Raw genomic sequence first — 14,616 nt, 5'->3', positions numbered from 1 at the left:
AGATAATAAGATACCGTTCCAAGGTGTTGGAGGAGTATTTATAGCCGAAGGTAGGTTTCCAAGAAGGTACAGCCGGCTGAATAGTATTCCTGTTCTGCCAACTGTGGGCTACGCACATGCCATGCTGGTGGTTGGTGGGTAGGCAGCGGCTGATAGTGACCAGGCCGGCTGTGTACTATTCATTTTCCACCAACTGCAGGCTATGCACGTGCTACGACAGGTTGGTGAGTAGGCAGCGGCTGATAGTGACATTAAGTAATAGAGCATGCTGCTCGTTGTACTGTTGTCAGTGAGCTGTCGCAGCTTTGGTCAGATCTTTTGTCCATACCTCGTCAGGTACAGTACAAAAGATCCTCCAGTATCGTACGGACTGGCTCATTTGGGCGGGAGTATTCCCGGCTTTGGGAGGGAGTGTTCCCGGCTTGCTCATTTCCTCTTCAGTGACATTACTGAATTATTTGAGAGTTAAGTGCCTTGTGCGTGTAGCCTTGCTGCGCGGGTAGCCTTCCCTGATGGCTAGTATCCATAGCTGCGGGAACAGGCGGAGTACGTCACCATTGGGAGGCTTTTCCTGCGGGAACAGCTTGCGTACTGCGCGTAAGGACGTCACGTCTCTGAGCATGGTTGGTCATGCGGATCCAGTTGGTCTTTGCGCAGACGTCTCTCTTCGAGGTGAGTCTTGCGAGTTTGGTCTTTGCGCAGACGTCCCTCTTGAAGGTGAGTCTTGCGGGTCCAACTGCGCAGACATCCCTCTTTGAGGTGAGTCTTGCGGGTCCAACTGGGCTCTGCTGGGACCTACCTCTTCACAAGTTAAGTAAGTCCTCTCCTTAGTGTGAGCCTTATTATGGCTACTCACTAACTTACAATCATACATTGTTTAGAAATATCTCTTTATATTAACAATAAGTATTGCACTTAATGATCTAATAATTCTAAAAGACATGAAATGTCTTTAAAGTCTAGTAAAAAGCTTGAAGTTGCTTATTTTAAACTCATCGTGCAAAAAAGTAATAATCAGATAAACACATCTATTCCATGTTTAGACGAAGACTCAAACATTCATAATGAAAACAAATCGACTAAACTCAAAATATATACAATAATAAGACATCTAAAGTGAAAGGTCTTAAACATTTACCAACAACATTAAAAAGGCGCAAAACACTAAATAAAAGATAAAGGTTATGAGTACATGTTGCAATCTTTAACAAAGTGAATCATGAAAAGTAAAGAATAATAATAATCATCATCATATCTCACAAATAGCAAATTTATGATAGGGTCTGAGGCCGGTAAGATGTAGACAACCTTACCTCTATCCCATAAGGATAGAGAGGCTGTTTCCGGTGAGACCTCCCCCCCCCCCAGCTCGATAACAGTTTTGCATCAAGCCTTGGACATAATGCACATAACACTCAATCATCGGGACACCGGCTAATTGGTGCATGTACCCTTGTCTTTTGGCTAACAACGCCACCACATGATGCCTGATTAACCTTCCGCCACTTATAACGTTATTTTCACGAGATTAGTAAAATAACGTCAAAATTAGTACAATTTCACTTTTGCCCACCCGAGAGTTCACATATATACACATTATATATACGTACCGCAAGTAGGACGTGAAAAACAAAGAAGAATCATTCACATAAATGATAAACATGAAACCAAAAACTATTGACAATTGTAAATGGTCAACTAGGACTATTACTTGCATTTATCAAAGGTAAAGTAACATAGTAACATACTAACATCAACATATTAGTTACCTATTATGTGTAATACAATGAATTTGACCTTTTTGATGATTTTGATCTTTCTTTGACCAAAGCCAAATCTTTGAAACTGAAAAGCTCTCACCTTTGCTTCTATTACTAATCTTTTTCCCATCATCAAGTGAACTATTCCCTTTTTCTTTAATACCAAAAATACCTCTACTACTATTAGGAACAAATTCCACTTTCAAATCAAGATTTCTCACCACATACTCATAACTTCCCATTGAATAACATCTCCTTGCATCAAAATTACTATTACTAGTCTCACCAACTTCTTTCTCATCCTTTTTACCACCACCATTTGTTGCTCTAAACTTCCCAAGTCTCACTGATAACACCCTCTTTTCATTACAAATACTACCCTCATTTTTACCAAAATTCCCAAAATACCCTTGACTAATATCCTCATTATCTTCCTCTTCTCTTTCACAACCAAACTCAAAAACTGGATTCTCAACATTAAAACCAGGTGTAAAAAGTGTACCCCTACATAAAGGACATGTGGAATTTGACAACAACCAAGTGTCAATACAATGCATATGGAAAGCATGGCTGCATAAAGGCAATAACCTTAAACTATCCTTTTGTGTAAACTCACATAAGCAAACAGCACAGTCAAAAGGCTCCTTTAATCCCATTAACTCTTTGTAAGAAAACACTGGGAGTGCATCAATGAAAGCTTGATCTAAACCAGAATCATGTAGAGTAAAAAGCTGTTGTAATTGTCTTTGATATGCATCACCATCACCATCATTAATATTAATATTATTAATACCATTTTCTTGAAATCTTGAAGATAAAGATGACAACTTTTTCTTTTTTATTAAATACCTTATAAGTAAATGAAGCAACCCACATATGAAAAACATGAAAGCTATTACTATTACAATGTTTCTTGCAAAAAGCAAAGTGGAGTTAGTTTTTGATATTGTGGGAGGAGGGTTAACATTAACAGGAGGGGGTGAAGGATAAGATGAAAGTAGGCGCATTTTAGCAGATTTAGACAGCTTCAAGAACCATGAAAAGTGTAGACTTTAAATAAAAAAAATTAAAAAGAGATTTTTTATTTGATTATTTTAATATTTGATCCAAACCCAGATCATGAAATTATTAAACAATCAAGAAAACCAGCTAAAGGTTGTGTTTACAAGACACCAACTTGAATCTTGCTAACAAAATGTAATAAAAATTAGATTTTGATCCAAACCCACCTCATGAAATTAATAAAAAAACCAAGAAAAACAGCTAAAATGTAATAAAAATCAGATTTTGATCCAAACCCACCTCATGAAATCAATAAAAAGCAAGAAAAACAGCTAAAATGCAATAAAAATCAATAAAAAGCAAGAAGAACAGCTAAAATGCAATAAAAATCAGATTTTGATCCAAACCCACCTCATTAAATCAATAAAAAACCAAGAAAAACAGCTAAAAGTTGTAATTACAAGAAACCCACTTGACCCTTGCTAACAAAATGTAATAAAAATCAGATCTTGATTCAAGAAAACACATGGGTTTGTTAGCAAAATCAAGAAAAATTACAAAAAGTTAATACAGATTCAAGATTTTTGTATACCCACCTCGGAATCTCAGAAAAAAACATTAATATCTGCTAAATCAGAGGCTAAAGACACTTGCTTGATGAGTTGAAACTGTTGTTGTTATAGATATAGTGGTTAGTAAATATACAGAGAGAGGTGTTTTAATGTGTTGATGGGTGGTGGCCTTAAATGGGATTTTATAATGGCAAGGGTATATTGGTAATTTACTTCAAAAAAAGTTTACTATTTTTTAAGGTAGTCTTTATAGAGGTGCACAAATCGGTTTTTTTAAAAAAACCGGTTCGGTTAATAACCGGACCGGTTTTTCTTGGCCTGGAAAAAAACCGGTTTTTAAATAACCGGACCGGTTTATTAACCGGTTTTTTTGGTGCAAAACTCGGACCGGTCTAACCGGTTAGGACCGGTTTAGAAACCGGTTAGAACCGGTTAATAACCGGTTTTTTTAATTAACCGGTTTTTTTTTTAAAAATAACCGGTTAATAACCGGTTTTTTCATAATAACCGGTTTTTTCCATACCGGTTCAGTAACCGGTTTTTTCTCTAGAACTTGTAACCGATATACGAACCGGCGGTTACTAAACCGGTCAAACCGGTTTTTAAATAACCGGTTTTTGTAAAAACCGGTTTTTAAATAACCGGTTTTTGTAAAAACCGGTTTTTGGTTTAAACCGTTGAACCGGTTCACCAACCGGTTTTTTTGCCCATCTCTAGTCTTTATGTATAAATCACTCACCCACCAAGAAGTCAACAACTCAAGAAGGGCAAACTTCTGTTGAGTGTAGGCCAGTGGCCCAATAGGGCTTTTGTTGAAATATTGGTGAAAGTCAAATTAGCAAATTTAGTAAAAGTTTGTTTCCTTGAAAACCTCACTTGAACAGCTCATAATTTGCAACATTATGTTTAAATAATCTTTTTTTATTCATTAAAAACAACACAACTTGTTATGTTTGTAGAGTCCGAAATGACAACACAAATTAAAAGGAAAAACAATATTAGGGGTATGTTTGGTTGGAGGTAATGGAATGAAGGGGGAATGGAATGGGAGAAGAAATGGAATGAACAAGGGAATGAAATGAATCATTACCATTCATTTGTCTTGTTTGGTTAACCTATGGGAATGAAATGAATCATTAGGTAATGTTATCTGGTATCCAAAAAAATTATAGGAATGAAATATAAATAATAAAAACACTTTTTTCTCAGAGTAAGTTATTTTACAAAAAAAAAATGGTGGTGGCGACGGTGGTGGTAGTGGCGGTCAGGCGTCAAGGGCGGTGGTTATGGTAGTGGTGGTGGTGGGAGGGGTGACGGTGGTCAAGCGATGGTAGCATTGATAGTGATGGCGATGGTAGGGTGGTGGCGACGGTGGTTGAGGTCAGGTGATGGTGGCGGTGGTCAAGCAATGGTAGCATTGGTAGTGATGGCGATGGTAGGGTGGTGGCGATGGTGGTTGAGGTCAGGTGGTGGTGGCGGTGATAGTCAGGCGGCGACGGTGATAGTCAGGCGGCGACGGTGACAATGGTTGTGGTGGTTAAAGTGGAAATGGTAGTGGTGGTTACGATGACAATGGTGGCGGCGGCGGCGTGGTGGCGATGGTAGCGCTAGTGGTAAGGTGGTGGTGGTGGTGGCGACGACGGTGGTGGTGATGATGGTGGTGGCGTCGGAGGTGGTGGCGGAGGTGGTGGTGGATACGGCGAAGGTGGTGGCAGGTGGTGGTGGCTGGTAGTGGTGGTGGTTGATGTTGTTAAGAAAGTATGGTGAATGAGGATGGAATGAAAAAAAAAAAGAAGGGGGGTGGGAGAGAATGATTTTGATGGAATGAGATTCCATGTGTAATGGATGATTCCATTCCATTAAGCAACCAAACACCATATTTTCATTCCCAAGCAATGAATCATTCTATTCCCTCTATGATTACTGCATGCCAAACGCTACCTAGTTATTTTAAAACAACAAAAGTTTTTATGATTATAGTTGAAATAGTTAGCTTTATATATTTAAGAAGACAAAGTTTTTATATGTTTATATGATTATTTAAGAGTTAAATAATATTTTCAAATATTTAATCATATTAGATACAATATAAATTAATACTAATTGAGATACCGGTGAAAAATGTGTGAGATTAATGTTAGGGTGGGCGAGGCACGCCTTACCCCCCCCCCCCCCCCCCGAGCACTATTGGGTTCAAGAAGCACACATCGCCCCTCTCATTCTAAGTTTGCAATTGAGTTCAATTTGAAGCACACCCCTCTCTTTCTAAGTTTGTAATTGAGTTCAATTTGAAGCACGAGAACTCAAAGAGGATGAGAAGTAAATGTAATTGTTTTACTGTTTTTCAGTTACATATCATATATGACTTGCATATAAAACCCGGTTCCAAACTCAACCCAACCTAACCGATCAACATGTACAAATTAATTTCCAGTTCCTAATAGAAAGCGTATCCGAACCCAGAACCAAACCGAGAGCCGGTTCCACCTCTACCCTGTCAAAACCTCATTCCAACCCGACCATAAACCGATAAAAACCCCAACCAAATCGGTCAAACCATGACCATACCTAGAACCGATTTATATTTGACCCGTTTGTTAGACCAAACCCAGAACCCGTTCCTTACCCAAAACCGGTTTTTTAGAAAACCCGATTTGGGCCACCCAGTCACCTACCTTGAACTATTTTGGGCCTATTTTTCATATAAACTTAAATCCAATTCAGTTTGGGCTTATTTCTACCCAAAACGACACCGTTTTCAACGAATAATAATAACATTTACACCCTAATAAAAACCTTCCCACTAAACCAAAACGAATGTTATGCTCCCAAACCCTCTGGTCACTTACCACCGTCATCCGCCGCCGTACTCCGCCAATAACCACTGTCATCCGCCGCCTGCACACACCGATGGGTAAAGCTGCAAACGCTGCACCCAAATCCACTCTTTAAATTGCTAAAGATGAAGCTTATCTTAAATCAGTAATACCCAAAAGAATCCAGCTGTTTGAGTCCATCAAATTGGAACAAATTGCCAATCTGAAAGCTGTTTCTGGTGACCCAATTAAGTAAGTTTTGAAAGCTGACTTTTTGACCAATAATATTGACTGGTTTGGTCTGTTAAGCATTTTTGTTGCGGGTTTTTTTTCTTAATTATTATTAACATTTTTGTTGTTGTTGTTGTTATTATTATTATCATTATTATGGTTATTGTTCAGTTACACCTGGGCTGATTATTATTATTAACATCAGACGCTTCTTCTATTCTTTTCCCTGGCGCAGCTGGGCCATCCTGGACTTGAACCAGAGACCTCGCCCGTGAAGTAAATCATCGCACCTATGGTCCAACCAATTGGGAGAGAATCAATAGATTCCTTTTCGGGAGCGATTCATCCTTCCCGAACGCAGCATACAACTCTCCGTTGTACTGCGCTCTCCAAGTGTGCCTGTTCCCCCCTTCTTCCTTACCTTATTATTATTATTATTATTATTATTATTATTATTTTGTCAAGATCGGGTTCGTGGGTCGCTTGATAAAAGCTCGAATAAAAAAACTAGCTAAAGGAACTTGATTTGAAACGACCTTAGCCGAGTTGGCAAGTTTTGGTAACCGAGCCATGCTTGACCCAAGCTCAGCTTGGGTCATGGCTTGGCTAGTTGGCTTGATCTTTCGACCATAGGCTCGTTTTACGTGAAACTCGAGCTTAGCTGAGCTCGACCTAAGCTTGTCTTTGGTCATGGCTTGGCTCGTTGGCTCGGTCATAGGCTCATTTTACTTCAAACTTGAGCTCCGGCCGTCATTTAGTTTTGAGCTCGAGCTTGAATACACTCTGGTTTGACTCGTGCTTAAACTAAATGTGTTTTTTTTTTAAATTTTTTATTATTATTAGGATCATTGGTTTTTAGTAATTATAATTACCGCTTATTGGTCAATAATATATCATACTTACCATTTTAATCAATAAAAATGCCAACTTTAGTTTTAGTTGCATCCTTGTAGCAAAATTATCATTGATTTTCACTTGATTTGTTTCACAATAGTGGTTATGAACGAAAATGGAGATACGTATTAACGAATCTCGGGTATAAATAAGTGTAATTCGAGTGTAAAATCTATGATGATTATGCTACTAGGATTGCCCTTGGTAACAAAATTTAAAGTTAAGATTGTTATCGGTCGAAGTGTAAGTATGGATTATTATTTGCCAATAGGAGATAGGTTAATACACGATAGTTTGGATTATTAAAGTCTTGTTAATATTATTCTTTTAATTTTAGAGTTCTGTTACACCTGGTGTGCGTAAAATAGTTGTTTTTTTAATTATTAGTATAAAGTCTTTTTAAAATTATATTACTTTTGTTTGTAGGGTTACATTACCGGATGGGACTGTGAAGGAGGGAAAGAAGTGGGAAACAACTCCTTTTGATATAGCTAAGGAGTTGTTGTTATGTTGTGGTCTCCGATCCATCATGGGTCGGGTCCGGTTTAGACGAATAGACAGAATTAGGAGATTAAGCTGTTTGAGTTTTGGCCAAGCCCAAAAGCTCTAATCAGGCCCAGTTTAGTTAAAGGATTAAACCCTAATTGTCTAGTCTATATATTCTCTCCTGTACTTGTAAGTTGGTATCACTCAATAATAAGAAAACCCCAGTTATCGACAGTGGACGTAGGTCATACACCGTGACCGAACCACTTAAATCCTTGTGTCTCTTTCGTTTATTCTTTCGGTTTTACTATTGTATTCGTGTTTGTGTGTGACTCCGAACCTAACAATTGGCATCAAAGCCTGGTTCTCGATTATACACACAGTTCCGCCGCCGCTGCTACAGTACCGCCGCCGCTACAGTACCGCGCCGCTGCTACAGTACTGCCGCCGCTGCTACAGTTCCGCCGCCGCTGATTAGGGTTCCGCAGCTGCTGGTTCGTTTTTTCTGATCAGTTTCCAGTCCTTTTATTCCTTGGGTAGTTTGGTTGTTTGCTGTAATCAAAACTCAGTTTGGATAATGGCTGAGGACGGGAAGATCAAGATTGAGAAGTTTGATGGTCAGGATTTTGGATGGTGGAAAATGCAAATTGAGGATTTGCTATGTCAGAAAGACTTAATGGAAGCACTAGAAGAGAGGAAACCGGAAAGTATGAAAGATGATGAGTGGAAGGTACTTGACAGAAAAGCCATAGCTGTTACTAGACTCTCACTAGCTAAGAATGTGGCATTCAATATTGTAAATGAAACTACCACGTATGGTCTTATGAAAACCTTGTCAAATATGTATGAAAAGCCTTCTGCATCAAACAAGGTATTTCTGATTAGACAGCTAGTTAACACCAGAATGAAGGAAGGGGCATCTGTTACCTCTCATGTTAATGACTTCAACACTATTATTTCTCGTTTGTCTTCTGTTGATATCAAGTTTGATGATGAAGTTCAAGCGTTACTCTTGTTATCCTCGTTACCCGAAAGTTGGTCAGGGACTGTTACTGCAGTTAGTAGTTCTTCTGGGAATACTAAGCTTACTTTTGAAGGAGTCCGGGATTTGATTTTAGGGGAGGACATAAGAAGAAGGAATTCTGGTGAGACATCTAGTTCTATATTGAGCACCGAAGGGAGAGGTAGGAGAAGAGAGAAAGGTAATGGCAGGGGTAGGTCAAAGTCTAGAAGAAGAAGTCAGTCAAAGCCCAGAAAAGACATTGAGTGTTGGATTGCAAAGAAATGGGGCATTTCAGAAACCAATGCCCTAACCCCTCAATTTCAAAAGAAAAGAAAGAATCTAAGAAGGAAGTTAATCTGGCCACCGGTTCAGATGATTCAGAAGGTTCAGAAAAGACTCTTATCTGCTGTGTTGAAGAATCAACAGATTCATGGATTATGGATTCTGGTGCATCTTTTCATGCCACTTATAGCACGAAGAAGATGAAGAATCTCCGAACAGGTAATTTTGGTAAAGTTCGTTTGGCTAATAATCATGCTGTTGATATCACGGGGATGGGGGATATTGAACTAAAAACTTCATTGGGCACCTCATGGACTCTAAAGGATGTTCGGGTCGTTCCTAGCCTTAGAAGAAAGCTAATTTCTGTTGGGCAGTTAGATGACCAAGGATATGATGTTATGTTTGGTGGGGTCAATGGAAAGTTGTGAAAGGGAATCTTGTAATCGCCAGAGGTAAAAAGAAGGGCACTTTATACATGGTTGAAATTCCAGCTGATGGGGTAAATGCAGTGACCAGTGGACCGAGTCAGTCTAGTTTGTGGCACCAACGACTCGGCCACATGAGTGAAAAAGGGATGAAAATGCTCGTTGCTAGAGGAAAAATTCCAGAACTGAAGAAGGTTGAATCTGAATTTTGTGAACCATGTGTTTTCGGTAAAAAGAAGAAAGTATCTTTTGTGAAGACCGGAAAACAACCGAAAGCTCAGAAATTGGAGCTTATTCACTCTGATGTCTATGGACCAACTTCAGTCTCTTCTTTGGGAGGATCGCACTATTATGTCACCTTCATTGATGATTCGACACGCAAGGTATGGGTTTACTTTCTTAAAAATAAATCTGATGTTTTTGATACTTTTAAGAAATGGAAAACTGCTGTTGAATTGGAAACTGATTTGAAGGTGAAATGCTTGAAGTCGGATAACGGTGGTGAATACGTTAGCAAAGAATTCCGTGATTATTGTGAAGAGTACGGTATTCGGAGGATCTTTACAGTCCCTGGCACTCCTCAACAAAATGGAGTGGCAGAATGAATGAACAGGACGTTAAATGAAAGGGCAAGAAGTATGAGACTTAATGCCGGGCTTCCAAAGACGTTCTGGGCAGATGCAGTTAACACTGCAGCTTATTTAATTAACCGGGGATTGTCAGTACCGTTGGGTTTCAAGACACCAGAAGAAGAGTGAAAAGGTAAAGCTGCAGATTATAAGCATTTGAAAGTCTTTGGGTGTAGCGCTTATGATCTAGTGAAAAATGACAAGCTTGATGCTAAAGCTAAAAAATATGTTTTCATTGGATATGGGTCAAACGAAATGGGCTACAGGCTTTGGGATTTAGAAAGCAGAAAAGTAGTCAGAAGCAAGCATGCAACTTTTAATGAGGCTGAGTTATACAAAGATAGAAACACTTCAAAATCAAGGGTTCAGAAAGAGCAGGTTGAATATGAAATTGATGCTCAGAAAAAGACAGTTGAGTCAGCTACCGAACCCGAGACAGAAACTGAAGAAACCACAGTTCCTGAATTTGAAGATGATGATATTGGTGGAAATGAAGAGTCAGAGGGAGTCTCTGACAGTGGGAGTTCAGAGTCTGAGGATGAACAGTCTCCACAAGAACCTGACCCGCCTCAGCACTGGGTTAGAAGGTCCACCAGAGTTTCTAAACAGCCGGTACGTTACAAACCTTCAGTTAATTATCTCCTTTTAACTGAAAATGGTGAGCCAGAGAGTTATTATGAAGCACTTAAGTTGAAAGATTCGCTCCAGTGGGAGCATGCTATGAAGGAGGAGATGAACTCTTTGAGTAAAAACCAGACATGGGTTTTAACCAAGTTTCCACCAGATAAAAGAGTTCTACAGAATAAATGGGTCTATAGAGTCAAGGAAGAACATGATGGGTCTAAACGATACAAAGCTCGTTTAGTGGTCAAGGGTTTCCAGCAAAAGAAGGGAATTGATTATAATGAAATATTCTCTCCAGTTGTGAAGATGACCACCATCAGATTGATCTTAAGTATTGTTGCTGCAGAAAATTTACATCTAGAGCAATTAGATGTTAAGACAACATTTTTACATGGTGATCTTGACGAGGAGATCTATATGGCACAACCTGAGGGATTTCAGGTTGCCGGGAAAGAAAAATGGGTCTGCAAATTGAAGAAAAGCTTGTATGGTCTGAAGCAGGCACCTAGGCAATGGTACCTAAAGTTTGATGATTTTATGGTGAGAACTGGGTACAAGAAATGCGAGGCCGACCATTGCTGCTACTTAAAGAAGTTTAAAGGCTCATATATCATTCTACTTCTTTATGTAGATGATATGTTAATTGCAGGATCTGATATGAAGGAGATTCGTAAGTTGAAGAAACAGTTGTCTGATGAATTTGAGATGAAAGATCTTGGTCCAGCCAAACAGATTTTGGGGATGAGTATATCCAGAAAGAAAGATGGCTCCATAACACTATCCCAAGAGAAATACATAGGGAAAGTGTTAGAAAGATTCAGGATGAATGATGAGAAGACTAAACCGAGAAACACACCTTTGGGAAGTCATTTCAAATTTACCAAAGACCAGTCTCCCAGAACAGAGGAAGAAAGAACAGAGATGGCTAAAGTTCCGTATGCATCTGCTGTTGGCAGTTTCATGTACGCCATGGTTTGTACACGGCCAGACATTGCTCATGCTGTCGGGGGTAGTTAGTCGTTTTATGTCGGATCCGGGAAAGGAACATTGGGAAGCGGTGAAATGGTTACTCAGATACTTAAAGGGTACTTCCAGTTTGGGGTTATGTTTTAAGGGGAAGGATACAATTCTCAGGGGTTATTCAGATGCTGATCTGGGTGGATGTAAGAAGACGTTTAAAAGCACTACTGGTTATGTTTTCACAGTTGGGGGAACAGCAGTATGTTGGATGTCCAGACTTCAGAAAAGTGTTGCTTTATCAACCACTGAGGCAGAATATATGGCAGCAGCCGAAGCAAGTAAAGAATTAGTATGGTTGAGAACTTTTCTTGAAGAGTTGGGAAAGAAACAGGCAGAGTTCTTCTTATATTGTGACAATGAGAGTGCAGTGAAACTTGCGAAGAATCCAGTCTATCATTCGAAGACTAAGCACATCGGGAGGAGATATCACTTTGTCAGAGATTTGATCAGTGATGGTGTTTTCAGTTTGAAAAATATCTCAGGTGCTAATAATCCAGCAGATATGTTCACCAAGCCGGTGATACTGGATAAGCTGAAGCTGTGCAGAGCTTCAGCAGGCCTTCAGGAATAATGTTGAGAAGGCGAAGGGTAACTAGGAGGTGCAAAACCAGATGGGTTTTATTTTACATGTACAAGGCAATGCAGGTGAAGACATTTTACGTCTCCAAATGGGAGCAGGTTGAAATGTTTGACGCATCCAAGTGGTGGTTTAGAGAAGATGTCTCGAAGCCCAAGTGGGAGATTGTTATGTTGTGGTCTCCGATCCATCATGGGTCGGGTCCGGTTTAGACGAATAGACAGAATTAGGAGATTAAGCTGTTTGAGTTTTGGCCAAGCCCAAAAGCTCTTATCAGGCCCAGTTTAGTTAAAGGGTTAAACCCTAATTGTCTAGTCTATATATTCTCTCCTGTACTTGTAAGTTGGTATCACTCAATAATAAGAAAACCCCAGTTATCGACAGTGGACGTAGGTCATACACCGTGACCGAACCACTTAAATCCTTGTGTCTCTTTCGTTTATTCTTTCGGTTTTACTATTGTATTCGTGTTTGTGTGTGACTCCGAACCTAACAGTTGTCAAAGAGTTTGGCATCAAATGCTTTGATTTCTCAGGTGGATTGTGTTTTGTGGGACATGTCAAGGCCCTTGGAAAGTGATTGCCAGCTTAAGATATTTACTTTTGATAGTGATGAGGGTCGTGATACTTTCTGGCATTCTAGTGCTCATATCCTTGGGCAGGTAATGAATTTAGTGAATTAGTTGTGGTTCTAGGGATGTAAACGAACCGAATCGAACATGGCCTTGTTGGCTTGTTCTTGTTTGTTTGTTGAGCTTTTGTTGGACAAGTGAATAATTTACGAACACCTAACGAACGAAGTTTCTTGTTCGTGTTTGTTCATTAAGTAAATGAATTTGTTCGCGAATGGTTCACGAACGCAAACGAACACGCACAAATGAGCACAAACAATGTTTATTTAATTTGGTTAACCGATAATGGTTAGTGTCAACGGTTTGGCTTGGCTACCTAGTTTGTGTTGGTGTTTTAACATTCCTATTCATATGCTAATTTACGTATAAATAAATCAAATAATACTCATATAACACACACGCGCGCGCACACACATATTTGTTTTATAGTTAATAATTTTGCTTAATGTATATGGTAAGATTATAAAAACAATTGAAAAGTTATTATAAATCTTCAATGAACAACCATTAGCGAACGTAGAAAACACAACTGAACGAACGAACGTGAAAAACACAACTGAACGAACATGACATTTGTTCGTGTTTGTTTATTTAGTTATTCGAACAGAATTTCTTGCTCAGGTTTGTTCATTTATTAAACGAATTGTTCGTTTACTAAATTTTATTTATTAACGAATTGTTCATTTATTAAATGAACGACCATAAACAAACTTCCCGCCGGAATGTTTGGCTCGTGTACAGCTCTAGTGGGGATTCAGGTTTGGTTATAGAGTTGGTGGTGATTTTTTTTTATTGTTTTGTGTTTTTTATCAGGCTCTAGAACAAACATATGGATGCAAATTATGTATTGGGCCATGTACTACAAGAGGAGAGGTATGTTTCTATCATTTTGATGTGGATACTTGGTTTTATTTCATGGTTCTTTAGTTATTAGGGCTGTAGATGTGATACTGTATAGTGTAGGTTGATTGTTTAATTAGTGTAGTTGTCTTGTTTTTAATTCAACACAAGTTTTTTTAAGGGAAAATAGCAATAATTAGCAACATGCTTTCACTTTGTTTATGGGTGCGTTTTTAACTATAAATATTACTAAAACCATATTAGTTCTTGAAGTTTATTATATCTAGTAATTTTATGTAACTGTGTGTGTAGTAATTTCATGGAGTTGTTGTAACAGGGTTTCTACTATGATGGTTTCTATGGTGATCTTGGATTAAATGATGATCACTTTGATAACATTGTTTCTGAAGCGAAGAAAGCTGTTACGGTACTTTATAATTTATCTTATTTGTATAGAAGTTGATTAGATAGCTTATTTTTAGTTTGATATATATGATATATTGATACGTATATTTGTTGTTTCATATATCACACGGGTAAAATCAAATCGCTTAAAACATAAACTACAAGACATTATGCTGTTATATATTTTTTTTCAGGAGAAGCAACCTTTTGAACGAATTGAAGTAACACGAAAGCAGGCTCTTGAGATGTTTTCTGATAATAAGTTTAAGGTGATAATTTTTATCTAGTATATTTGGGATTTTTTTTGGTACTGATTTTTGCATCACATCGTTTTGGATTTAATTTATTATTGTCTTTATCAGGTTGAGATCATTAGTGACCTACCTGAAGACAAGACGATCACTGTTTATAGGTGTGGT

At 38.6% G+C, this 14,616-nt stretch overlaps 1 protein-coding gene and 1 pseudogene across 1 annotated transcript; one reads left to right on the top strand and one right to left on the bottom strand.

The window, feature by feature from the left end:
* Window positions 1-1,670: 1,670 nt before the first annotated feature.
* On the bottom strand, window positions 1,671-2,796 carry LOC143592032 (RING-H2 finger protein ATL46 pseudogene; annotated as a pseudogene).
* A 3,490-nt stretch (window positions 2,797-6,286) lies between these two features.
* Window positions 6,287-14,610, top strand: LOC143592039 (threonine--tRNA ligase, mitochondrial 1-like; the record flags this gene model as incomplete). Its single annotated transcript, XM_077072059.1, has 8 exons — window positions 6,287-6,402; window positions 7,702-7,765; window positions 12,381-12,389; window positions 12,818-12,982; window positions 13,766-13,825; window positions 14,130-14,219; window positions 14,392-14,466; window positions 14,560-14,610. Coding segments are annotated over 8 exons (630 nt in total), but the record flags the coding sequence as incomplete, so codon positions are not given.
* Between the last annotated feature and the right edge of the window lie 6 nt (window positions 14,611-14,616).

Source organism: Bidens hawaiensis, unplaced genomic scaffold (genome assembly GCF_021521415.1).
Source record: "Bidens hawaiensis isolate Kalapana, Puna unplaced genomic scaffold, B.hawaiensis_p1.1 tig00040320_1, whole genome shotgun sequence".
In the NCBI taxonomy this organism is placed as follows: domain Eukaryota; kingdom Viridiplantae; phylum Streptophyta; class Magnoliopsida; order Asterales; family Asteraceae; genus Bidens; species Bidens hawaiensis.
This window is presented reverse-complemented; position numbering and strand designations above follow the sequence as displayed.